The 27,772-nt window shown below is 37.8% G+C and overlaps 1 protein-coding gene across 10 annotated transcripts in view; it reads left to right on the top strand.

Moving 5' to 3' along the window:
• Positions 1 to 27,772, top strand: part of LOC114871731 (guanine nucleotide-releasing factor 2) — a 48,068-nt gene that overhangs the window by 14,256 nt on the left and 6,040 nt on the right. For 5 of the 10 annotated variants that reach the window (XM_029177990.2, XM_029177991.2, XM_029177983.2 and 2 more), the window contains 15 exons: positions 20,682 to 21,084; positions 21,213 to 21,437; positions 21,741 to 21,926; positions 22,024 to 22,331; positions 22,967 to 23,083; positions 23,468 to 23,781; positions 24,028 to 24,235; positions 24,447 to 24,470; positions 25,504 to 25,699; positions 25,799 to 26,051; positions 26,111 to 26,351; positions 26,449 to 26,463; positions 26,587 to 26,761; positions 26,836 to 27,480; positions 27,568 to 27,699. In XM_029177990.2, the coding sequence (XP_029033823.1) occupies positions 20,682 to 21,084; positions 21,213 to 21,437; positions 21,741 to 21,926; positions 22,024 to 22,331; positions 22,967 to 23,083; positions 23,468 to 23,781; positions 24,028 to 24,235; positions 24,447 to 24,470; positions 25,504 to 25,699; positions 25,799 to 26,051; positions 26,111 to 26,351; positions 26,449 to 26,463; positions 26,587 to 26,761; positions 26,836 to 27,480; positions 27,568 to 27,699 (3,442 nt within the window). Of the gene's footprint in view, positions 1 to 7,872; positions 8,304 to 20,681; positions 21,085 to 21,212; positions 21,438 to 21,740; positions 21,927 to 22,023; positions 22,332 to 22,966; positions 23,084 to 23,467; positions 23,782 to 24,027; positions 24,236 to 24,446; positions 24,471 to 25,503; positions 25,700 to 25,798; positions 26,052 to 26,110; positions 26,352 to 26,448; positions 26,464 to 26,586; positions 26,762 to 26,835; positions 27,481 to 27,567; positions 27,700 to 27,772 lie in introns of those variants that run through there. The other 5 variants (XM_029177993.2, XM_029177986.2, XM_029177992.2 and 2 more) reach the window with 5 other exon arrangements.

Raw genomic sequence — 27,772 nt, 5'->3', positions numbered from 1 at the left:
ATATGGGAACGGTAATGACAATAACCATAGGCATCAGATTTGCATCATTTCTGCAATTCAATCACGACGTTCGAAACAAGGGGAAAAAGAGAAAATAAGGAGAAATTAAATATTGCATCTTTTTTAATCCTTTCGAAAATTCTGAACGCCTGCAAAATGTTACCGTTTGATTCTTTTATACAATTTCAATTCAATTCTGCGGTATTATTACTGTAGCGTAATTATGGTCACACCAAAATGTACAGACTCTTTTATACTGCCATAAGCGGATAGGGTTTCGATCAGTTCGCATCGTGCATGGTTTCGAATCTCGTTTCACCGATATAAGGCTCGTATACACAGGAAAATGAGGGACAGAATGTCGTTGCACCCTTGCGGCTTGGAGCCGATATGGGAAATTACAGTTTATTGAACTTTTTTTTTAATACGATCCTCAGAGCGTCGAAGTTATTTTGCTTTAGCCTTTTTACGCGTTCCTCGGTATTATCGTTTCCACGCTGGAGGGTTCTCGATAGGGAATTTAGCGTTATAGTTTGTGAAATGTTTATTATGCAACGTTTAGAGAATGGGTATATCGTTTCTTTCTCCTCTGATTTATTAAACTCTATTAATCTTATATTTTTGCAAATTATTTTTCATTTATCATTATTCTTAAAAAATGTCATTACATCACCGCAAAAAGTATGTAATTAACTCTCCTTTGTAATCAATAATTACGCTAGTTGACTTTTTGCAAATTAATTCTCTCTCGCTGCAAACACTTGGCGCGTTAATTAAACGTTGCACCGTGCAATTTCGAAGGCGGCGTGGCAGTTGTTTAATCATGCAACGCGTCTCGTAGCTATCATTAGGCAAGAAAATGAAAGATAAACAGTCGCGAGCATAGTAAGATCCAAAGTGGAAGACATGGCGAATTAAGATGGCTAACGAGTTATATACGTTAAGGCGAAAGCTTCTCGAGCGACGTCGACCGAAATGAGAAGCGAGAGACGCTTTGCTTTCCCTCTAAACGTGCAACTAAAACTGCATTAATTAGCAAGATGCTGGCTCGGTTGGTGATGTAACGGTGGACGTTTTGCTAAGTCAAAGGAACAAACATTTTCCAAAGCAGGAACTTCCTCTTCAACGTCATTAAACCAGGCAGCATCAAATATAGTAACCCTTTAATATTAAAGGGTTTTACTTGTTCTATCTTTTCCTTTCATTGAAAACCACTCGTGCATTCTCTTTGATGTAAACGTTCACTGCGATCAGCTGGACAATCGATACGATTTTTACATCTTCCTTTTTTATTTTTCGTTTGAGAAGAGAAGAGAAATTAATCTTCTTGCTGCCTGGTCTGGAAATAGGAGGTGGTAATCGGTTTAAACGTGGTTGCAGGTGAATTTTTCAAGTCTTGTTTAAATTATGAGAGCTATTGGAAGATTTGTAACTGGTATTATTTCTTTTCTTCTTGTTTTGGGGTAATTAAAAGGTTCTTTTCTTAATTTGTAGAGATCTTCTTGTTTTGATTATAGTTTAATTTTGTAATATTTGCAGAGTGAATTTGTAAAGGGATTAATGAGATTAATTATGAATTAGAGAACGGGAACTTTGATCTCGGATGAGGAATGTAAAGAGCTTTTGTATCGTAAATTATTACACATGGCAATATTAATTAAAACGTGACCAACTGGAGTGTCTGATATTTCATGCTGAATACATTAAACGAACTCGCTATGCAGTGAATTTATTTTGCGATATATTTCAATGTAATTTAATTTTAATTCAGACATGAAAGAGAATATTCAGTCTAAATATCTTCTTATACAAAATTCATTTTTTACATAATTTTAGCAATGATGCTATTTTCTTATTATTAATTTTATCAAATATTTAATTATTATACAAATCTTTAAAAACTCGTTAAAATTAAATCGAGATATTTATGAAATTCTCCTTTTGAATCTTCCTGAGATCCAGTCTATGATATTATTTTTATTTCTTGAACCAAATAATATTACCTCGTCTGATCTTGGCAATTATATTATCCTCGGAAATAAACCTTAGTGCCGAAAGATAAGTAGGTACATCTCTGTTGTAAGCCAATTTAACTGATACCATTTCACCTCGACGAAGCATCTGGTCGACGTGTATCGATTGAACGAGTATCCTCAGGACACTTGAACATGCGCTAATTAACGACGCTGTATCGCCGTCCCGTTTGGATCTGCATTTAATGATTAAGGCGGTGTAAGAGCAGGTCTCGTCCATTTCCTTTGTTTCCGTTCTGCTCCGGAAGCTAGACTTCTCGTTCCCTTTGTTTCCCTTCGCTCTCTTAACCAAGCGATCTCGCGTTTCGAAGTCCACGTTTTAATTTGTTTAACCCGTGTGTCTTTTTCCCCCGAGCTGGACATTACGAATTTAATATAAGGTTCTTTGAACGAAAGATAAATGGAAAAAGTTTTTTTCCGAGTTCCAGAAGGAAGATTTAGTGTCTTTGTTTTTATTCGACTTAAAGAGGTAAGGGTGTAATTGAATTGTTTCGTCGTTTTTCTAGGAAAATAGGTTTGCAAGTGGAGTTGAATTAAAAATTTAATTCTCTTCGTTAAAAATAAATGGAAATAGAATATTCTTGCTCGGAATATATCAACATTCCAGGGATATACGTAGTTCAGAAATCACAAATTTAGAGAAACTTAAAATCTCTATTTCGAAAAAGAAATTCTCTATCGCGAACAATATTCGTAGCGCAGGAAAATCTGCGGAAGGGTTACACGCGTGAAAGTGACGACAGTCATAGGGTGTCTTTTGATGTTTCTTCAGCCTCCAATTTGCAAAATGAAACAACCTCTTCCACTTTTCTCCAAGCCAATCGTGCGGCAGATGTTGGCCGCGGGCTTTGAACGGCTCTTTCAAGTCTTTTCCACGGGGGTAAATGCTGCGGCGACAACGGTCGAGACTTGTTTGCGCAAGCACCTTTGTTGAGAAACGTTTCTGAATCGTCGCTGGATGGAAAGTGAACAAGCTTTAACATTTCCAAAGTGTCGCCAGTCAAAAAACCCGACGGTTTTCAGCTTTTCAAAGAACTATGATCTTAGCCGCGATTAAAAGCACGAATACCGTGGTTGTGTTACTTTCATTAAAAATATCTGCGCTCGTACTAATCCTAAATGGATTAAATTCACAATCTTTACACTTTTTAATGATCCCGATATTTTATCGCTTTGTGAAATTTGATGAATTTGAGAAATGGAAGACTTTGAAAAAGCTGAACTTCGAAGCAGGTTCGAAATTACATCGGGAAGGGTTATTGAACTTGTGTCGAGCCAGGGACCAGCCGAATCCCTGTGCTTCTCGTGGCAAGAAAAAGATACAAAACGGATGTCCTCTCAGGGACGCTTTTATCGGAAACGGATAATATCGTGCGCGATATACGCGACAACGAAGAAGCAGAAGAAAAAGTAGCAACGGTTTCTGTGTTACACCCTTTTTTCTCACCGTGTCTTCCCACCTTGGACGCCTCGTGTTCATTACGCTGGTTTTACGACAACATTTTTCTTCGTTGCTGTCCCCTCTCGAGAGGGTACACGGTTGCCGTATTTTCGCTTAAAAATGCCCGATACAACGAGCTGCAGGATATTTTTCCGCCCTGAATTTATGTCCCCTTTCGTCTTTCTCTTTCCCTCTCCTATCCTCTTCTGTTATTTATCGACCACGAGATTCATCCTGCTACCAAGCTAATTAATTTCTTTCTTTTATATTTTTCCCGCTAATTGGTGTCGTGTGCAGGGATGATTATATCGAAGTGTGTAAGCAAATTGGATTTTGACGAACAACGTGACTAGAAAACGAGGGGTTGATCGAGGGATTCTTTTTAATTGTTTGAGTTCCTGTTTGTAGTTCGAATCTGATTTATCTGCTTGTAATATTGGGTAACATCAAGTGTCTTATATTGCAATTAGGGCTGGATATTTGATACTCCGTGATGGGAGTTTCAAATTACTTGGATAATTATATTCGAAATATATATATCTTGAAAATTTGCAGATTCTTGGAGTAATGCTATTCGAATTAGAAACTTAAATTAAAATTATTACTCTTATCGTTCGATGAAACACACCGAAACAATGGAATTCCCTTTCAAAAGAGGAAATTTGTCGAAGAACGACGTCGAGTTGCCAAAGAAACATTAATTAAATTCCGTTCTTAGAACGTCTTTCGTACCGATCTCCAGTCGTAGCGAGAAGCAAATAATCACGGCATTAAAGTCGTCGATAATCAATAAGACAAAGTCGCCACATTTCGAACAGTCTATGGAATAATAAAACGTTTAAGGAGGCACCGCGAGTCCGGCTTTGAATTGGACTTATTGTTAAAAGCAACGAGGACGCATTGTTCGAAGTTTTTCGATTAAAAGTTTCCCCGGTGTCGTTCTACCTTTCTTTTGTCCTGTAAAATGCTTCTGGACGATTATTTACGTTCTCCGGCGGCTTTGGAGGTAAATCAGTTTTCAAACGGTTGGGAAAACATATGCGATTCAATATTTTCTCTAACCACCGCGGAATATTAAAAATAAATTGAAAAAAAAAAAGGATAAGAGGGAAACGCGGTGAAAAATTGCAGCCCTTAATTAAATATTAAGAGAAAAAGAAAAATTTCTTTGAACTGTCGTATACAAAAAGACACCCTCCGACTTGTATAATTTAATTTGAAACAGTGGAAAACAAAAAGACCCGTTTAAACCATTATACTCGAACAAGAAATTGCACTCCACAATTCGTATAATTTCCTGGTTGCAATTAAATGTTCCCGAGGGGTAGAGAGACCACCTTCCTCAGCATTTTCTCACGATCCAGACGCGCGACCAGGAAAAATGAAAATGATCCCCGTTTCGTTCGTCGTGCCAACCATTAGGTTTTTATTTAGCGTAGTCGGTGCCTGGTCTATGCACGTGAACCGAAACGCATACAAGCGCAGTGATGCACACGGGGTGCACCAGTGTTTTACCGTTAATTGCAACGGCGGAGAAACCGCTGCGGATCCCGCCCATAAAATACGTTTATCACCCCCTAAAGTCAGAAACGCAGCTACCTCGACGGGACCCCATTAATACGCAAATTGCAACCGCGAATTCCTCGGGACCCGACGCGGACTAATATGCAAGTCGATATCGTCGCGGAAAGTCGTTAGCTGTTCCTATTATTCCCGCCTGATTGGGAAGAAGTTGATACGAAATCGTTGAATTATTGAGATTTATGCATGCTGAGATTTTGATTGCATTGTTGCACGGTAGATTGTGTGGAATATTGATTTATTAATTATCGTATTGATAGGATTATTCTTTTCAAGTGTCATTGGAATTGCACGTTAATTTCATGACAGAAAAGTATCACAAAATACCATTTGTCATATATCAATTTAAAGCTTAGAATTTAATAAAAATAACTATATAAGCATTTTTTAAATATCTTTAATATAGAAATACTGGTTCTTCGTCAAAGTAGACAGTGTAACAATCAACTTTATAACTTGGTACGTATTTTTTATTTACAAGCCAGCCATTTTGTAGTAAGAATTTTTATGAAATCTTTATGCTGTTATTTTCGAGAAACGTTAAGTTTTAAATTGATGTACTATAAGTGTAATTTCATGAAACTTTTATGTCATGAAATCGTGATAGACTTTTTACCCTTTGAAATCTCTTGGAAAATTTTGTTGCTGAACTGAGTAAGTTGGAAAAAAAGATGGTGTTTTAAACACGTAAGAAAGCTCTATTTCAAGTTTAACTCGAAGTAGCATTCATCTTTTCCTCTCAGACTCCGGAAGCACGCACAGAAAGGGATGAAGGCTATTTTTTTTTCTTCCCTCGCATTCGCCAAGTTTTCCACCTTATCGATTGATTCTGGCTCGAGAAAACTTGTTACAGTTTCGGCGGAACTCGTTTTAAGATAAAACCGAAACTCCCGTAAGATTTGATGCCAAGAAGTTGAAATAAAAATCCGTGAAACTATCAAGAAGCTTTATTCATACTCGATACTTTGATCACGGAATATTGTTGCTTAATTACAGTGTCGCTTTGTGATATTCACGCTCATTGTTGTTTAATACATACGATAGAAGAGCCATTTTGGTTAACAAATTTCTGTCCAGCCCAGCGTTAATTAAACGATATTTTAACTGAGCACACGCCGCTGCCTACGTGTTTGTAACACGTGGTCGACGTAAAACTCTATCAATTAAATAAATGAATTTTCAACGAACAGAACATTTGCAATTAACGAAGCTGTTATTTTTATATTGAAATCAAAATTGTATTTCAAGTAAGAAAGAGCTGAAAAATATTTTCTTCTATTTTTTTATTCAAATATGGAAATTAGTTTCATCGTATAACGAAATATCGAAGTACCATTTTTTCCTCTTCTCAGCATTTTATACTGAAAAGAAAAAATTAACCAGATTCAAAATCAAATATTCCGGTCTTCGAGTCTCTTCCAAAAAATTTACGGCTGGGTTTTATCGATCCATCTACAAAATGGTGAAAAAAAAAATGAGTTAAAACGATTCGGCAGACAGCATTGTACGAAATGAGCCTCTGACCATGGGTACGTATAAGGTATTCGAGAAAATTCAACCAATCGGATGGTACTGCAAGTCGAAATGCATGAGGATCGTGTTTTTTTACGGTCGTCCCACTTGTTCCACGAGTTCCATCCAGAATTTTATGATTACGACGAACTACGAACTCGTCGAGGAAATAGCACAAGGGTAGTTGAAAGAATGCAGGGAAAAGGAACAAATGGGAGGGAAAGTACCATCCCACCATTTCGTGGACGTAATTCAAAAATCCTTTCAAATATCCTTAAAAGCTATACAATGGTTTGTTTGTTAGAATTTTTATATTTTTCGAATTTTAATTTTTACAAAATTGATGATTTCCAAATTTTTATATTTCCAATATTGATATTCATAATTGCAAAGTTGATAAATTCTTCGAACCTGTGATTTTATGAAATCTAATAAATTCCAAGAATTCCACGATATGGTATTCCATCGGTAAAAAGAAACGGTGAGAATTCCAATTTTCATAATTTTCTTGAATAGTTACTGTTCGCTTAGAAACGAGCACGAACGAAAAAGCCTTTGAAGTCACGTCCAGGAGTCGAATATCAAGGGAAAAAGAGAAAAGGGATCTCGACTTCGGCCACGAAAAGGGCGAGAGAAGTCTGCTTTCGATTTCCGTCACGAGAACAGTCGAAGAAGTTTATAAAACTGCTGCGCCGCATTCCAAATGCAACGAGGTGGCTGTCGTTTCGAACGCCTCTGCAGATTCTTTATCGTTAACCAACTTAATTACAACCAAACATCGTTTCATTTCCTTTTTAAGCTTCAACTACTCAACTCATTGTTGCCTAAGACAAGAAAAAATAAAGATAAATCTGTCGTTTCTCCATAATGACCACAGCCCAGCCATATAAACAAAATTACACGTACTTGAATAATTAAAAGAAAACAATAGAAAAATATCATTTCAAATAACATAGCAAATAGGAAGCTTGAAATTTGAAAATTAGCTATTTCTATTCTTAAGAAATAATTAGAGCATCGAAGTGTCTTGCAACAAATGTCCATTTTCACTATGGTAATTAACTTGCTTAATTAATTATTGAGTAGAGAGAAACATTAAATGATCGATATTTTTCAAAATAGATCAGAATAAAGGAGAGAAGAAATTTGTATTATTAATTTTATTTAAACAATGAATCGTCAAGAGAGGCGCGAAAGAGAGCGATAGTAGAGGGGTCACGAGGTTCGGAGGGACAAAGAGGGAAACAGAGAAGAGATCGTACTCGATGCTGGTCGGGCGAAGTTAGTTAGCAGTCGATGCGCACACGCCACGCGCTCCGGACGTACGGTTAGACGCGTCCTCTCGTTCCTCTGGCAATCGTTTCGTTTCTCTCGGTTTGTCAACGTGTCCGGTTGCCTTTGTGGCAGAGAAATCTGTGGCTTCCGCTCGAAAGCGGCCACTTCGATGAAGAAACTCGGTCGAATGAAATATACCCATGATTTCTCCCAGTGATACGCGTACCATTTGAATTCCTCGACACATCGGTACATACATCGAGATTTCGGTCCGGTCAAGTGACTCGAAGGTTCAAGTGTTGATAAAGGTTGAAGTTCAACTTATCTTAACGATCTCGACGAACTACGCGACGAGAATGGTCATTTCGTATTGGTGCTTGAACGAAACTTAAACGAAAAGGGTTACCGGTGAATTTGGTAGCTTCTGGACAAAGGAGAAATATTTTGAAGCTCGCTAAAAGGTAAATTGTATCGTATCTTTGGAAATAAATATTTTATTAGAAACTTTTATTAACTTTGACAATTGCATATTTGATGAAATCAATGACACTTGTATTTATACAATTTCATTTTCAATGAACAATTTCTTGTCATAATTTAAGAACAGTTTACGGCCAAATAGGCTCGTAACAAAAGAGTCGAAGGTAAATGCATTCTATCATAAAAGTGAAGCCATGCGAACCAGGTAATACTCGTAAAACCGTTAGGAATTGATATCGGGTCAAAAATGTTCGCCAGCAGTTGGTATACAATGTATTCAGATTGAATCGGTGAAATATGCATACGCCTAGCCGATCGCTTCACGCTTAATTTCCTCTCGATATTTTTTCGTACGGTATTTGAATTTTAAAGGCGCGCACGAGACGACGTGAACGGTGGATCAATCATGGTTGCACAGTGGCAACGACAGGATGGCGTTTATTAATAACTTGGTGACAGAAGTGACGTGCCTGTTTCTAACGTTACTTCTTCTGTAAGTGATAAATCAGTAGCTCTCGAAACGCTTAATAACGAAAACCTCTTCCGGCTTCCACTGTTATTATATTGTACAGAGGAACAGACCGTGACTCACTTTACGGGCGTGTACCGTGTATTACTGCCGTTCAAGCCGCTTGATCGTAGGAAGAAACGTTATTGTATCCGCATTCTGAGACGTCTAGGCATTTTCATTTTTACGTCCGATTGGCGGGAATGCGGCTGCTCGGTCACTTGGGCTTCAACGCGATAAATTGGGGAAGTTACTGGGCCATTTTGTGTACCTGGAAACTCGCCTTATTCAATATTTTGCTGAAGAAGCAGTAAATGAAATTTTCGGTTGCCCGTAATAGAATGGCAAGGCACTGTGCAGTGAGCTGACTATTCTCAATTTTAGATTACAGCCCCCTATTTTAAATTTATTAGTTAAATTAATTGAAGTCACAATTTTGCTATTAAAATTTTACTAATTTAGTAGTAGTAGTGTAATTATATTGGTAATCAAAATGATAAAAATTTTTAAATAAATATTTGGGAATAGAATTTGCACCCTGGAAGCTTCTGAAACTTAACATACCATAAATTAGACAATTACCTTATTTCGTGATTCACACTGCATCAAATATTCAACAAGTGGAAAATTTGTAATCAGACAGGAATGCATGAAAAGTACCAATACTTATTAATAGCTGGTGTATTAAACATAATAAAACATAACCAGAGAAGGAATTCAGGGATGAGATCACGACAAGTGCACGAAAGTAGGCGGTCGGACGATTCAATGAACAGAAGGACGAAGGTCAGCCTTAAGTCATCCAATGTGTTAACATTTTTATTTTCGTATTCTTGCTAATACGACTGAATTTTAAATCAACCATCACACGATCATCCTGGGACTGGTTAAAAATATTCTTGGATGGAAGGACGATGATTAAATATTTTTCGTATCCATTTACGGAGAAATGTGGTAAACAGAAGAGAAGATAATGGAAAGTTGATGGATCGAATGGTACAGCAGATTCTCCAGTGTAGGGAGATAATCGTGATTAATGAGGATCTATGGATTCTAATTTTTTTTAGCTTTTCAATACGTTTTTGGAAGGAGCTTGAAAAGATTAAGAAAAGCTTTCAAGTTTGTTCCCAAAATTTCTTAATAAAATTCTATTAATTGGGTGTCATTATTTTGGCAAATTTAGGTGACAAGAACATTAACTTTCCTCATTCCATTTTTGGTCAACATTGAACTTTTTTCTCTTCGATTCAAATTAAATCAGACTGTACATACTTGTCTTTGAAACTCGTCTCTCGAGTGACTCATACAAGAAGCAACAAACACGTCATATCTATCAGGAACGCATATAATTAATTAATGGATTCGCAATACGCAATTTCCGAACGCTATGTGAGTACAGAATGACTCCGATATAATTCACCTCCTCCAAAAAGAAAAACAAGATTCATTTTGTACAAACAAAATTAATTAACAAAAGAATTCCTGGTTAATTGATGGAGCTACTAAAGCGAGAACAAGATCCATTCCGGTTGATTGAACGGGATAAGTAATCAGGCGAAGGGGAGGACTGATAAAATTCTTAGCATTGAAACGGAGCAAAAGAAAATTCACTTTATCTGTGCACGTGGTCGCTTAATTAATTAGAAGCTCCCGTTACGCAGTCCATGGTATTAAGGTTGGCCGACATGGTGGATGTTCGGCTTAGGATGGATCGTGAGAATTTTTCATCCATGCTGAATGAGCGATTAGAGTATCTCGTTGCAAACTAGATATCCAATTTCTTATCCCTAAAGCTTTACGAATGACCGGGGATAAACCCGACTTTCCACAAAAATCAGTCACCCTGGAAATTTCAACCGCATTTCAGTAAACGCACTAAAAGAAATACTAAAAAAGAAAATTAGAGAGCCACGGAAATTTATTTGAAGGAAATTAAATTTTATTTAGGAATTACTGTTTGCTTTAAATTGGTGTATCGTGTTATTTAATTACACCCTTTCTGTCATCAAATCCTATTTGAATTCGCAAGTAATATTTTGTAATACTTTTCCGTCGTGAAATCATTCTAGAATTTCCTTGTTTCAAAATCCTCCACTTAACGATAAGAAAAAGGTGTGGTTGATTTTCAGAAACCCTCGCTGAAAAAGGATCTCCCTTTTCAAGACACTTAGCAGAGGGAGTGTTCTGCATCTAATTTCCCTCGCGCATCCCTCTTTCAACATCACACATGCTCGACACACGTGTTACACTATTATGTCAATCGTTACAACGTGGATAAATGTTCGAGCAATTTATTAGACTGAAAAGTTCCTTCCGAGCGGGTAAACGAAAATGCAACCCGAGAAAGCAGACGGGAAACTTGCTCGTCTAGCAAGTAGCAACCCTTTCTTAATAAGTTTTCAAGATAAGGGTGCAGGGAAATAGGGTGGTGAATTTATTATAAAATAAACGAACGTTTCTCGTGCTTTATGAGAACGTAGAGGAAATTTATAAATTTTCTTGGTTGCATTTTAAATGGAGCGCGGATTAACCCCGTGCATGCACAGAATATCCTACATTTTAAGCTTGATATTTTTTTTCAAACGGGGTAATGCTTTTAAGTTAAAATATGAAATATCCACTGCATCGGGAGCAAACATTGAAACTCGAATATTTGAAGCAAGAGTGATACGTGTTCCAAAATGTAAACGTTGTTACATAGTTTGAATAAGTGACTCATTCCTTGTTCCGATAATGAATTCCTCAGATAACAGATATTTAGATAATTGACGTTCTACTCCACATTTGTGTTATAACAGTGAAACAACGTAGGAAAAAAACGGAGGAATTTACCGTCGATAAAATATTTCCTGAACACGGATCGCGATATATTCCTGGTTAACGAATGTTTATCACAGCCCTATTTTCTTTCTGTTTACTATCGTCGTTCGTAGAAAAGCTCTCTTTCTTGCCCGTCCTCTAGGAAAACGAAACTCTGCTCGTGTTATACGGAAGAAAGCATCGGTAGATAGGGAAGGGCAGCAATGGCTGGAAATTGGATTCTTGTTTGCAGAGTCTTATTTGATTACGACCGAGAGGAAAGCGATTTTCTGTGGTTTTCTTGCGTTTACGGCTATCTCTTCGACTGGCACAAAGCGACGGAAACTCGACAGCGAAATCGGGAATCCCGGTTATTTTACAGCCAGGGAAAATTAAATGCAAATGAACGGCCATGATTTTAGCTAGATTTCGAAAGGAAAATGGTTATTTCGAGCCATGGATTAATCCATAAACCGAAAAGGATCAGCGTGTATCAACTGGTTCATTCTGAAACCTAAATATTCCTCATTATTTGCAACCATTTACATAGTTATTTTCTTCAGACTTTATACTTTAAAGCGATGTATCATAAGAGCTGTTTTGTACTACTTTTATGTCATGAAATCATGTGATCATTCATCATTGATTGAATTCTAGCTAGATATCTCTTCTATTTCTATCTTTTCATATTATTTCGCTTGGTGTAAGATCAGCGATACAATTGTGAAAATGTCCTCGTATACGGTGTATAATGTTGAAATTCCAGAAGCATGCAGTTCAGGCCACTCGCGTTTTTCCGCACTTCCGCCAAGTGTACTTCTCGTCCGCATTTTGCCAGCCACTTTTCTAGCGGCTTTTCACGTGAGGAAAAAAAGAGCAATGGCTTGCACGTAGCGAAATTTAGAAAAGCTCATCCACTCGGCTGCACGAATTTCTCGGGATTTTTTCACTCTTAATGTGTTTACATTAGCACCGGTAATCCTTAAACTTTAGAGTGGATAATGTTTCTGTTAACCCACTTTGTTTATTTCATTTTCATCCCTTTACCTTTTGTATTCTTAAATATTTTTCTTATGTAACGAAAGCCTATAATTTAATATGAAAATTTTTTAACCATCGATGTAGTACACGAGCATAGTTATGATTATTATCACTACCTCATCTCCTTTTATGTGTTTAAAGTTTCAAACAGAGTATACACCGGAACAGGAATGCCGGGTTGAAACTGCAGTTTCGAAGCGCATTATTTTCCCAAAACTTTGAGCCACAACTCTGGAAGTGTCTTCAGTTTTTACTGGAACCAGGAAAATTATAGTAAGCCTAGTTTAACTGGACTCGGTCCATTATGCTTGCGAAATCTTCAGCTGGCAACCGGTGTCGAGCTGTTTAAAGAAAAAAGGCAATACTCTTATATTTTGTCCTTTTATTCGTTGGTAGTTTGAAAGCATTCTCTTACGGTCATCTTCAAACATTATAAGGGTTCGAAGCCTGCCCCTTAATGGATCTACTGTTTGCATCTGAAAAGAATATCGAAAGATACCCGTGTCTTATATAAGATAGCATCCCTCGTTCTTTGAAAATCAATTTGCTCCCGGATTCTCCATTTAGTTTTTCCTCCCTGGATTTGATACAATTCCAATGGAACAAGAATATTATCATTTTGAAAGACTGAAATGTGATTCAAAGAATTTCATGAAATTCTTTGAATTTGCTTTTCAAACGCATTAAGCTTGGCATCATTTCAATTGTAGTCATTTTCTTCGAGCTTTAAACTTGAAATTGATGTACCATAAGTGCTACTTCACGATACTTTTATGTCATCAAATCTTATTTGACTTTACGCGTTTCGAAATCGGGTCATTGCTTGCTGCAACTGGCAATCAGCCATTTTATATTAAGAACTGTAATGATGCGTTTATGTAGTCATTTTCTCGAAACTCTAGGCTTTAAATTGGTATAGCATAAGTGCTATTTTGTGATATTTTTATGTCATCAAATTTTATCAGAATTTTTTTTTTTTCATTCTTATTTCATTTCTTAAGGAGTGATTAATTAACAACGCGAGATAGAATGATTTATATTCATGTTCAGAACATCGATATTTTGAAAGAAGAGCTTTCATGAATGGTATAAGGGAGACTCAGACTCGTTTTGACCTCGCATTCCTCCAGTTCGAAGATTTATCTTCACTTTCGAAGAAGCTTGCTTACCTAAAAGATCGAGAATTTTTACATTCCTTTAACGAACTGCTCTAAGATCTATAAATCACCCTCTGATTCCCTAACATCTTCAAAAAATGAAAAAAGAAACCAAGACAGACGATTTATCGGTAGATAAATTCCCTTCTACGTAAACCTTTTCTCACTAATAACACTGGTTATTTCCAAAGGAAACCATGAAAGCAATCCAATTTATATAATAACTCGATGAAATTCGTGATACGCGGGCAAACAACAATCAACGTTGCGACATAGTTAATCACACTTATTACCAGAATATTAATGGGCTTCGTTTAATCTCTGTCAGTTCAATCAACTGTTTGATCATGCCGGTTGGACGGATTCCGATCAACAAATTCCCCGAGCCAATTTGTTAACAGGCTAAATTCTACGCAAGCAGAGGAACGATCCATGGAAACCGGGCAACGATATCGTCCCTCCTTTTCGCGACTGTTCGCTACTGCATTTCGCTTGCAGCGATGCAATTACGGGACTTTAATGTTCACGGAATACCGTGAACCGTTTCCAGCTGAGAATTTCACGATTCGACGCTGATATTAGTGAACCCCTAGGGCTGTTGCCATAGGGGTAAAATCATTCGATGAATTAAGATTGAATCGAATCAAATCATTATTTATATTCTTCTAAAAATTATTTATTCCATCGGATATTCAAATCATATCAGATATATTAAAATTTAAATTATTCAAAAATATCAACAATTACAAATTCAGGAGTTCTCAATTTTTTTTTTTATTTTAAATTATTATTACAGATTTGTAACACAGAATATACATTAAAAAGTCAGGTAATAAAATATTAGCATGCAGGATCCAGTATGGAGTGATTTTTAAGCCATCTCGAACAAACGTCGGCAAAATATGAAGAAACGTGGAGCGCGAGCTTAAAGAGCCTTCGAAATAGCTTAAACGCCGAAAGAGGATTATTCCAAGATGGTGGCTTCGAACAACGAACTAAATTTAGTGAGCGAGGCCGAAACCCGCGGCCAAAATACGATGAAACAGCGTGAAACGTTCCGTCCCGTCGGGGGACAACGAGAATCCTCTCTCGATGCTAGCTTTCGAGACAATCGAAATTCTGTATCGTTGTTACACGAACACGAAAGGGTGCATTCGAACCAGAACCATGGATAACCGGGCTCGGGGAATATTATGCAATTTTTTACCTGGTTGGATCGTTTAATCGTCCCAATCGCTCTCGGCAAGCCTCGTTTGTGAAAAACGTACCTTTTCTTTTTTTAGGGGCAGATTTTCATTTCGATGTACTTCAAATGCTTTGAAATTATTGCAACAAATTTGACAAAAAACCTCGAAACTTTTGATAGTCTAAAAAAAAAAGTTGGAAAGCATCGAAACGAATCTGGTTGCAACCCCCGTGTGGAATGCAACGACCATTACTGTATCGGTTTTCCTGTTACCTGTACTCGAACGCATATTCCCCAAAGTCCAGAGGAGAAACGTTGAAATTCGAATGGTGTGTCTAGCACGTTTTTTGGAGACCGAGTATACACGGGGACCGTGTATCATGGGGCGGTGCAACAACCTCGTGGTTATTTCGGGGTTGCTCGTGTCACGGAATGCGCCGTGCAAACTGGCTACCGTGCCTTCGGGACACGCGTGTTCCGGAAAATTAACGGATTATTTGCCTGAAGCGAACAGATAGGAGACGCCTAGCTAGCTTGTCCAGCGAGATCCTCTCCGCCTCCTGAATGCGCGTTCGCGCCTGATGCAACTGCACGAAAATGCATTTGGCAAGCGCATACTCCGCTCGAAACTTATCTCTGGTATGTGTGTAGATAACCTGACGTGCCTGGTTTCTTTTCGCTTGAAACTCGATAAAGTATCGAAGCCTCTATCTACAAGACATTTTATTATTTCATTTACAATTAATTCTGAAGGTTAGTTTTCTTATTTGGAATAGGATATTTTTCTATTTCACGAATATTATCAGCCCTTAAATTCCTTTTTCTCTATTTTTATTCTGAATACCCCGGATACATGATTCCCAGTGAAAGAGTTAATAAGCCATTCTGGAAAAAGTAGAATCATTCCGATTTCTCGCAAATACCCGGAAAATTTGCGTTTTTCCATTAGGTGGCTGCCGTGAAATCGCGAGTGCGCGTGTATATCCGATAACCGCAGACCATGATAACCCTGGCATCGTTTCGTCTCCTGTCGCACACGTGTTTCCGCATGAACGTGACGTGGTATGTAGTACCTTCCTATATGCTGTTCCAACACGAACAATCCTTTTTTTCCTTTTCCCTTACTCTCGTTATATTGCCGCGGTGAGGGTAATATCGGGTACCCCCACATCCCTACCTCAGACACGTCCTGTGTCGTTTTGTTCGTGATATTACATCGGGTGAATGCAAGAAACTATTATACTGGGTGTGCACTCGCGATCGAATTAATTTTCCTTAGGAAAAATAGATGAATAAAAAATTTTCAAAATCTTGATTACGCCAATGGAGGCAGATTAAAAATATAAACACGTATTATGGTACACCCTGTAGAGGTATCGAGTTTCCTCAAGTGTGTCGTGTACCTCGATATTCATCGAAAAGCGTAGATACCATTCGATGACACTGTTGCGACAATAGAAGATTGATGAATGCATAACAATAAGAAGAGATTGCAGAGAGGGATGGTTTCGTTGCGTCAGATAGCTCCGATTTGTTTTGTCGGTGAAAGTGGCGGTTACGGGGTAGTTTTCATAATGGTTATGGAATACCAATGCAATGGTTATTTCGTAACATTCACTGCAGTTGAATTACATTTATCTGAACTCCTGTTTATTCGAACGATATTCTATCAATTTATCTCACGGATATATTTACCTTATGTAATCGGACTGAAAATACACTCGGGGTAAAAATAACATTTTCGTTAGTCAATTTCCATATAGAAAAGATAAATTTACATAGAAATTGTACAATTTTTTTTAATTTAAAATTATCATTTTATTAAAACATATAACTGTCTCGATAAAAACAGTAGCATTAAATTCTATTCAAAAAAGACTTACGTTATACCAGATAGAAAAAATCCAAAATGTCCGTACTCATCTTTCAGCCGGTCTCGTCTATCGAGCCGTACGCGCAAAGCGGGTCATTAAAGCCTCTAACGAACCACTGGCGAGCAATCGACCGATCCGTGAAAATCCTCAATGGGACACGCTCTTTTTTCGTTGAAATTTTTTGTTTTTCCCAAACGGAACAACCATTCTCTCCGGAATTCCTGAAACGAACTATGCAGGTAGATTGCGGTTGCACGCAGTCTGGACTACGGGATGATCGCCAGTTAAGTCGCCGGAAGTTCCTCATCGATCCGTACGGTCTCTCGAGACGAATAGCCTGCCGAAGAGAAGTTCGAGTGGTTATGCAAATTCGTTGGATTTCCATGAAACAATTAAACCGAATTCCCGTCGTTTAACGCGGACCGGTTCTCTCGTAAATTCCGCGGGGAAACGCGGTCGTGTTGATACATGTGTAAACGCGACCCTAAAACATGAATCTCAGGGCCATTAACGTTTACACTACTGCCATTTGCTATTAGTAATTGTTGATTAATCCGTGAACGTTGGGAATTCGGTCCGATGACTTTGCGGTGGAAAATGGTGATTCTTTGATTCGAAGAAGGGGTTGAGATGAGAATTGATAATTAAAATAATGCAATTCTGGAACTCGTTATCTGTCGCTTAGATTACGATTTGAAATCAATTTTCGTCCAGGCTGTATTCATAATCAGAGGAATCGTTGCGTGGCCAGCGAAAAGCTTTCACGCTGATGAATGGACACGAGCGGAAAGTTATCGCAACTTGCACATTCTCGAGCACGCTGCACCGTCACGATAACGATGAAAAGACGAAAGCTTGCCTCCGTGTAACCCGTGATGATGATTCGCGGCAAACGGTACGAGAACGTGTGTGCCGGGTCTGGTTAATGAAAAGCTCTCTCCCTCTCTCTATTATTAATTTCGCGTGCAAGTCCACCTCGCGATCGCTTCGCTCGATAATCTTCGTTATTAACGGGACAGCTTTCGGACGAGGGTGGTTGATTTACTTGGAGAAAACTACGATAGGGATAGGTACTTTATATGATATTAAATAACATGTGAATTTAATATTCCTGTAGATACAGGCTATCTCGTTTATCTACTGAATTATTCATTTTTCTAAAAACTATTTCCAATAACTCTTACTTGATATCGAAAGATCGTTTATGTTGTTATGTTCAGTGTAATTTAAACTTTGAATTGATGTGCCATAAGTACCATTTTGCGGTAGTTTCGTATCATCAAATCAATAAGATTCGTCTATGGTGTCATTGAATTTCGATCGAGCAATCAAGTCTAGATGTTCTGTTCGAAAAAAAACGGAATCCTTCATCCGGATTTGAGTGTTCCAAGTGAAATTTGCACGCGGAACGATCGACAAACGAAGGGGCGATTTTTCCAGGGCGAAAAAAAAGTCCACCCCCTCGAAGCCGTTCACCGCGCGGTTTGTAAATAACCGCGTGAGTACAGTGTCGAGGTTCCATAGCGAGTTCCCATGGTAGGCGTATGGGAATCGAACGCGTTCCGTGAATCCAGTCAATCACGGCAATTTGCATCCGTCGTTGGTCTGCGTGTACCATCCATCCTCGTCTACCTTGTTCCCCGTATGTTTTCTATTATCATCGTCGGCCATCCGAGCCGTGCCTTTAGCGCAAATCACGTCTGATTGAGGTTTCAATCGGAATTCGTGAATAGAACTTGATTTACCGGCGCGGCGTGCGTACACACAGGCTGCTTTGCCTGGCTGCTTGCGTTTCTCCACCCATTTGCGAAACACACCCACCGAAGATCACTGTTCAATCCACTCTACTCTGTTCACCTTCAAATAGCTTGGTAATGATTCGAGTACAGGGTTATTAATCGAAGGGTGCAGGAACTGCCAACAACAGACAATTCGATTATTCGCAGTTTTGGCGATAATTTGGATGCTACTACAATTCGTACAGTTGTTTAGTAAATTATTATTTGATTTTGTAAAAACATTGCAAAGAAAATTTAATCTATTTTGAGAGGGTTGTTTTATGGACATTAGTTAAATTAATACTAGAATTACCAAGTTCATCTATTTTCAATTTAAAAATAAATATGCATCGAACGTTATTAATTTTCATGTTAAAATAGGACACCCTGTATGCAGTTGATAATGATTCCAGCGTGGGGTTATTAATCGAAGGGTGCAGGAAGTTCTACCGACAGACAATTCGATTATCCGCTGTTTTAGCGATAATTTGGTTAGTGGTTTATTGGAGAATATGTTATCTGCTTCTTTTTTAATTGGAGAACATGAGAATTATGTAGTAATTATGTACGTGATAAAATAATATAATTACTGTCGCTAATATTCAATATATACCTGATGATTTATTAATGACTTATCAATTAAAAGGTAAAGTTAGTTCCATCGGCAGATAATTTATTCATCATCTGAATGGTAATTTATTTATCGAAAAATTAATTATCTATTTACTCTGACATTTATAATTTATTTTTTTTTTCAATTAATTGACTTATTAAAAATCAGCATTCAAAACCAAAATGAATTTCAAGTAACCAAAAACTATTCGTTTCTTTTTTTATTTCCAAACTGTCTAAAAACTGTCATTTTTCTTTTTCACCGGTTCGTCATGATTTTCATCCCCAAAACGAATACCGGAACCAGACTGCCTCTCCAACAAAGTTACAATAGTGCACGTTGAAATTCTGAAAACAAATTATACAATCGTATTTCCTGGAATCCCTTTTTTTCCCCAAAAAATGTTCCCCCCAGTTGGTTCTCATTGAAACATTCTCGTTTCTGATGAAAAGCCATGTATTCAGACTTCGTCGATCGTAAATCCATTATTGAAATCGATGACCGTGTATTCCCCGTGTCGAGAAAAATTGCAGAGAATCAATACGGTCCCGTTTGGCGTTTAACGTCGTTTGCCAACGTTACCATTCGAGTGCCATGAACGCGGATATTTCGACATGGAATAACCCATGCTGTTCCATGCAGAGAAAGAAGCAGACAAAAAAATTATTTCAATGCCGTAGCCGGTGCAGTCGAGTGCCGAATGCATGTTGCACTCGACGAGGTCTCGTGTAAAATTTATGCAAGAGGCGTAACACGCTCGTTGTGAAATTCATCTTGCAAATTTCATGACGTCTATTATATTCATAGTAGTATTTAGTAATTACAGTAATTATATAAATTTCCACGCATCGTTCTCTAGATAGGTAACCTTTATTAACACAAAATTACAAGTCATTGATTTCATAAAATATTAAATCATCAAAGTGTTCATTTTGAAATATATATTATTTGAAAGGAACATAAACCTCTTCTCAATATACGTATATCCTTCTTACCCGAAGGATTAAGTACGCTATATAAGTTAGCAATTTAAAAGGTCGGAAGTGCATTCGGCGCTTGACGTTGCACAGCAGCCGGTGCACATGTGCAATCGACGCGATAGAAGCGTGTTCTTGGGAAACTCGTGGAGAACAATGACCAAGGGAAACTTCGTATTTCTTCCTGTTATCGGCTGCACCGTCTGTTGCAGCCGTTGCGCCAGTCCGATACCCGAAATTGCCATCTTAACTTACGATTAGAGCTGGCCGGAATTGGCTAAATTAATGGAGTTGTGCGTTAAGTCGTGATAACGCTTTATGCAACTCTCATTGTACTGCGTACAGATTTCGCGACTACTTTAATACTTATATAATTCTTGTTTCTAGGAAAATTTTATTTCATTCGATTTTTCTTATTGATTTTAGAAGTCGAGGAGCGCTCCGGCGGGAAGGCGCGCGGCGGTAAACTAGCGCGTCGTGCGCGCTCCTTCAAGGAGGACTTCCTGGAGAAGCTCTCCCACATGCGTTCTCCTGGTAGCGGCAGTGGCGGTGGAGGTAGCGGGGCAGCTACACGGGCTGCCTCGCCCTCCTCGCCGCGAACACCTCGGGACAAAAGCGCACCCGGTTGCACCGACGCAACCACCCTCGACAAGAATCCCCTCCGTGACCTGCACATCCATGTGCGACAGGTGCAGCTGGCACTGCTCCACTTCAGGGACGTCGTGTCGAAGAAGAAGCTCGAGATGTTGCCGGGTAACGGCACCATCGTACTCGACACCGTCACCACCATACACACAGTGCTGAAGTCCTATCTACTGTACGAGAACAGGTAGAGACATAGACGATTCGTTTAAATAGCGAGCAGTGGGATAGGCGTCGAGTAAATCGCTGCTCTTTATTATTAGAATTTTATTTGAAAGAGAAATAGTTTCAAACAAAGGAGATTTTTTATCGAAGCTCCACTCTGGGATCAGCGACGAACCAAGTGTATCAGGCCCTGGCACAGTTACTGAAGCTCTGCGACGATGTGCTGTTGCACGGTGACCAATCATCTGCTTTGGACACCGAGAACGTGACGCACATCATAGGATTAGTCGAGGAAGCTGTGAAGAACCTGGTTGCCCTGGCGAACGAGAAGATCACCAATAGACAGAAACCCGCCGCCGTCACGACTAGCAATAGGTATCTCAGTTCCCGAATTGAAGAAGCATGCACCTGACGGGGCCGCCTCATCCTTCCTTGAAAGTCTTTTGAAGTAATTGTTTTAATTAGAAAAGCAATTTTCTTTGGTCCTTTCCCTAGCTCTCCTTAGGGTTTTTGTCAAAATCGTCTCAGAAACCAAGACAAACGATGGGAGACTCCTCTGTCTACCTTTCAGGCGGCCCTGGCGCCTATTAAAAAAATATGATTATTTTTTTGTGCCGTCATAGCAGAACACAAAGGCTGACGATCGATCACGGAAACATTGAAAATATCATATTTCAGAACGTCGGGTTACGGATCGGAATTGACGCCACAAAGAAATTCTTTACCCGATATCCCGTTAACCCCGAGGGAAAGGCAGATTTTAGAGCAGACAGCCGCGACTACTAGTCTGGTCCGTAGTTCGCATAGTTCAGAGTCGATCTTAAGGGATTCTAGTCCACCCCCCAAACCACCACTCCCTGAGAGGTAGTTTATCCTTTATATTAATAAAGTTTCATGCTAGTCGACGTGTCGTATCCATCGTTCGATAAAAAAATGATGATGTACGGGCGTGTTATTTCAGAGGCAACGTGTGCCTGTCGGAGGAGAATAGTTCGTCCGGGACACCGCCACCTTTGCCTCCGAAACGAAGAACAAGGGCTCAACAACTGTTGGACGAGTCCGAGGGTCTTTTAGCATCTAGTCTTGACGGTGTTTCACTTCGTAGTCGATCTCCAGAGGATTCGTCGTCTCTTTTAAGCGCATCGGCTGGTAGTTTGGATTCGGCTCTTAATCATTCTCGCGACGAGGATGAGATTAGGGCGATCATGGGACCAAACGACGAGTCTCTGAACGACAGTATGGATCTCAGCCTGATGGCTACTATTCAGGGTAATTAATGATACTCTGTCGCATGGATTATCTATCGATTCGTCTTTTTGTCCGATTGCTTTGCACTCCTCTTGAATCAATATTAGTTTGTGATATTGATTTATACTTTAGTTGAAGAGTTCATGATTTAGGTTTGATAATGTGGTGATGTCATTTCGATTAGATTAAATTATTCAAATATTACTTGTACGTATTTCTAAAGGAGGACTAAATGCAAAAAATTCAAAAAAGTATGCAATTTTTATTAATGTATAACAGATTAAGCAGTTACTTAATTTAATATTTATGTAAAATAAAATAAGACATCCTTCAAGATAAAAGAATTCATGACAGTGACATCTTCTCAAGAAGGCAATGAAAGAACTCTATAAGTACATTTCCATCTGTGTCAACCAGACCGCCGTGTAGCTTAGTCAGCAAAATAGTTCTCAACTGTGCTTCTCTTAATCATTGCATCAGTCTTACTGGAAAAGCCTAAGGACGCACACTGCACTGATTTAAAACATTTCAAAATAATTCTCTAATTGTTTTATACAAAAGATTAGAATAATGTGGTGTAAGAGATGATTAAACATTTTTTAATGTCCGATAGTACCATAATAATATTCCATAAGTGTGTGGTTGTATATTTTCAGGCATGCAAGTTAATGGTAGTTCAAACTGTAGTTGCTGGGATGGTTCTGAAACAAATATACCAAGCACCATGTTGTTGGGTCAACAAACTCCACAAGAAATGCTTAATCCATTCACCGGTAGGTAACAGAAAAATTTCTTTTATGCCCATTGCCAAACACTCGGACAAAGAGTAGAACGGTACCGGTGACGTTGCACATTTATCAGCGCACAAAAAAATGTAGGAGTTAAAATTACGCAAGAATTTCTGAAATAAGCTAGTGGAGCAGGTAGCGTAGGCGTCAGAAACCTTCAGACTACGTGAATAAACAGTATCGTATAGATCTTCACCGAGATCGGTGCACTTAATCGGATTTCTTTTTTTAAATTCTGATTTTATAAAAATATCATGTCTATTAACTGGAACTGGGGAACAGTAAAAACATTTCTGCGTAAGAGCAAGATTCTACAATTTCTTGTGGAATTATTTTCAGATAAAATTTTTTTATGGTTCTCTGTTTCAGGTATAGAAGGAAAAATGGAAAGATTATCGACCCAGACGCAAGAATCTGGTTTCGTATCGATGCACTCACAACGAAGCTCGTCTCAAAGTTACACTGCCTCCAGTGTAACATCAAAAAGATCGTCTCAGCAAAGCAGCATTAGTTATAATTCCCAAACGTTCAATTCACAGCAGTCGTTCTCGCAGACAAAATTGTCGTCGGATAGTAACGGGTCTATTTTCACCCAGAAGACAATGACCAGTTCCAAGAGCACTATCAGCGCTACAAATATATCTGGAAGTGGAGATTCCTCCATGTTGGAGAAACTGGTAAATGTGGGTGTTGCATGGTTTGATTTTATTTTCTTTTTACAAATCAAAAGTACTGTCCTCAAAATAATATATTTTCTTCTTCATGATATTTAATTAATATTTTTCTTTTTAATTTAAGTATTACTGAATTGATTATTTTCGAAACTACTAAAAGTCATGTTTGATGTAATATATAGTATATCTGTGGTGCATGTGTTTATTAAGTATTTATGTATCTATCTATTATACTACAGTTTCAATTCTGTACAGGAAATGGAATCAGTTTCTGCATCTGACGCGAACGGTATGCCTCCAGCATTGCCAGAAAAACGATCAAAACGTAGAAAAGAACGTCAGCCATCGCAGTACGACAATGTACCTGAAAACGAGCATTTATCAACCTGTAGTTTACATACCAGCAATGGGGATAGTCCAGATGCCAGTAAACCTCCTCCGCTCCCTCTGAAGAAACGTCATAGTAAGTTGATCCCTAATTTGTAATAAAAACAGCGATAAAGCAATTGATCATTGCTTTATTACTGTCAAAGAACGATGATGGCAAAATAAGTTGAAAAGAATTATCACAGAAAGTTATTTTAAACATTGACTAGATTTTGTTTAGAATAGATATTGAAAATGTTAACAACAAATAGTAGGTTAAAACTGATGCAATATTTTGTATCCCCCAGTGTTCCAATCAGTGGCATATTCTGGTAAGTGGGATCCTGCCCACACAAATTCAGCTATCCCTCAGCAAACACGTTCACGCTAAGTTGAAATCCTTCGTTTCACGCCTTATTAATACACGATTTCAAGCTCCTAGCTTTTCTGCGGCATGTTCGTCGTTCTTTTAATCTCATTTCGTCGGGATCATTTGACACTATACATGATTTCATTTAACATTTAAGCTTGGATATTTTAATTCATATCTTTAGCTATTTTCACAGCTTACATTTATAATATTTAATCACTGAAAATAATACTAATTTTTTATCATACATAAATTGTATAAAATTTAATTGCTTTTAATCATTTTTTTTTTTCAGTTGAAAACACTCTATGATATTAAATTCTATGAACATATTTAATACAGATTATTTCACGTTATGAGTATATTGTTTTTCGTTAACATTACGAGTTCTAGATTTGATTAACTATAGAAACTAATCTTGGACCAGTCGTGTAGGCGTCGACATTGTTTCACTAATTAACTTGACCTTTTCTTGCTAATAGTCAGTTAACACTTATGCTTCTTTAACTCTGGTACAGAGTCGGAGGCTTTAGTTTTCGTTTTCACGATTGTGCGTGAAGAATCAACGGGAAAAGAATCTTTTTAATACACGCGACAAATCGTTGGTGCTTGCATTAATGTGTTATTTTTTTATTTCTAACATTATACATCAAGGTTTGATCGCAAAAAAAGTGTAATTCATTTATATCTCTTAAAAAGATGTTGTTCAAAAGATTTCATTCGTACAGCAGTAAGTTGTTGTGAATTTCTCTACCCACTGAATTATTTCTGATCATGTATCAAGTTACATGCTTGTGCATCAGTGTTTTCTTTATATATTTTACTCTCCTGTGCTTTAATAATTTCTTGTTACATAAATCATGCTTGTATCTATCATATGTATTATATTTATATATCCACGAAGTTCATATTTTTTATTTTATTTTTACAATAAATATTTCGATGTTTAATTATATTGTTAGAATTATGAAAATCTTTGACTGTATCTATTTCAGTTATGGCGTACATGGAGATGTTTGGGAACTGTTCCCACAGTAACAATGACTTTATCTCTGGTCTTGGGACACGTCATTCAGTAGCAGCTTATAATTCAATGCAAGCAGAATGGCAACAACATGAGATGGCCCTTACCACAACACAATCATGTTCTTTCATGGCTCACACTATGACCACTTTACATGATAGTTCAAAGTACGTAATTGATGACATAAATGTATACATGTTTCCTGTAATTTTGTATACTCGTCATTATGAAAAATGAAAACAACATCTTTTGTAATTTTCTTTCAGTACCTCTATAACAATGACACCATCAGTAACTGAAATAGCAGATAATTCTAGTCTCCCTCCAGCATTGCCGCCAAAGAGATCGCGTTCCATTAAATCAAATGTAACACCTCCACCAATATCACCAAAACCTACTATTAGCATACAAAGTATACATTCAATGGACCCAATTGTAACGTCAACTCCGGTGAAGATAGAAGAATCAGCTTGTATTCACGATAAGAAAGAACTCACACCTTCAACTCCAGTGAAATTGGTAAATATTTCATTAATTAATTGATTGATCATTATTAACCGCGGATATTTGATTTTCAGAATAATACTGTCCTGGGCACGATATTGCCTCCCTCGAGACCGGCAAGCAATGCTTTATCATCATTGTCAGTCGATGACAGTACTCTTGAATTAAGAGATGTCGATCAGGATGATAGTATTCTAGATGAGCTGGACATTAGTAAATATTTAGTCTTCAAAAAACCTGATGAAGAAGGACCAGATATACGAGGAGGACATCCGGATGCATTGTTAATTCATGCTACCAAAGCTAATAAACACGGTAACAATCTTTAGTCAATTCTTAAAATAAGAACTGTATAATTAATCAATATTATCCATTGAATGTAATGTATTTCATATTCTTTCATGCTTCATAGATGAGAAAGAATCAGGTCAGTGTACTAACTACAGCATTTTTTAGATTTTCATCTACTACTCACCTGCTATAATTGATGACCGTGCATTGTAACAAACCATTGAATATAATTACATTATTATATTTATTTTATTCACAGATTTCCTGTACCAAGAAGCATTCTTAACAACCTATAGAACCTTCATGCAACCATTGGAATTAATTCAAAAATTACATAGACGTCATCAACGGTTCTCTTGCTCTGCTGACGTCGTTAAGCAAAGGGCAGCTCGCGAAGCGTTTTCCTTATTAGTTAGAGTAGTTAGCGATTTAACGTAAGTGAAAAAGATTTTGAGTTAATGATATTTAAGATTATGTCAAATAATTCAGAAATATTAATATCCTCCAGCATGTCGGATCTCGATGATATTCTCTTACAAACGTTAATGGAATTCGTGCAGCAATTAGTCTGCAGCGGAGATCTCACAATGGCAAAAGCTTTAAGGGTTAAGATTTTAGAGAAACACGCAGCGAAACAATTACAAGCGACCCAACCAATTCTTTCTTCGCTAAGTGTGACAACGAAGCAAGCTTCCCTGCTCGATTTTAAAAGCGAACAGATAGCTGAGCAAATGACATTGTTAGACGCTGATCTGTTCATGAAAATCGAGATACCGGAAGTGTTGATTTGGGCCCAAGAACAGAACGAAGAACGTAGTCCAAACCTGACCAGGTTTACGGAACACTTCAACAAAATGTCGTATTGGGCCAGATCAAGGATACTGGAGCATAGATTAGAAAATGAAGCGAAGGATAGAGAAAAATATGTGGTTAAATTTATTAAGATAATGAAGCACCTTAGAAAAATAAATAATTTTAATAGCTACTTAGCCTTGCTTTCTGCACTGGATAGCGCGCCGATTAGGAGGCTCGAATGGCAGAAACATATTACAGAAGGCTTGAAGGAATATTGTGCTCTTATTGATAGTTCTAGCAGTTTTAGAGCTTACAGGCAAGCTCTGGCAGAAACGCAACCACCGTGTATTCCATATATGTAAGAATTTTGTATTTCGAAATGAATCAAAAGATTATCTCTTTTATTTCAACAGCATGTATGCAAATATTTTCCTTGTACTTCCAGCGGACTTGTTTTACAAGATCTTACATTTGTGCACATTGGAAACAGTGATTTATTACCGGATGGCACTATAAACTTTTCTAAAAGGTGGCAACAATTTAATATTGTGGAAAATATGAAGAGGTTCAAAAAAGGGTATGATGCTATTAATTTTAATTTCATTTCATTTCAGGACACCTTTTATTAAAATTCCATTTATACAATGAAT

The sequence above is a fragment of the Osmia bicornis genome, chromosome 12 (assembly GCF_907164935.1).
Source record: "Osmia bicornis bicornis chromosome 12, iOsmBic2.1, whole genome shotgun sequence".
Taxonomy (NCBI): domain Eukaryota; kingdom Metazoa; phylum Arthropoda; class Insecta; order Hymenoptera; family Megachilidae; genus Osmia; species Osmia bicornis.
This window is presented reverse-complemented; position numbering and strand designations above follow the sequence as displayed.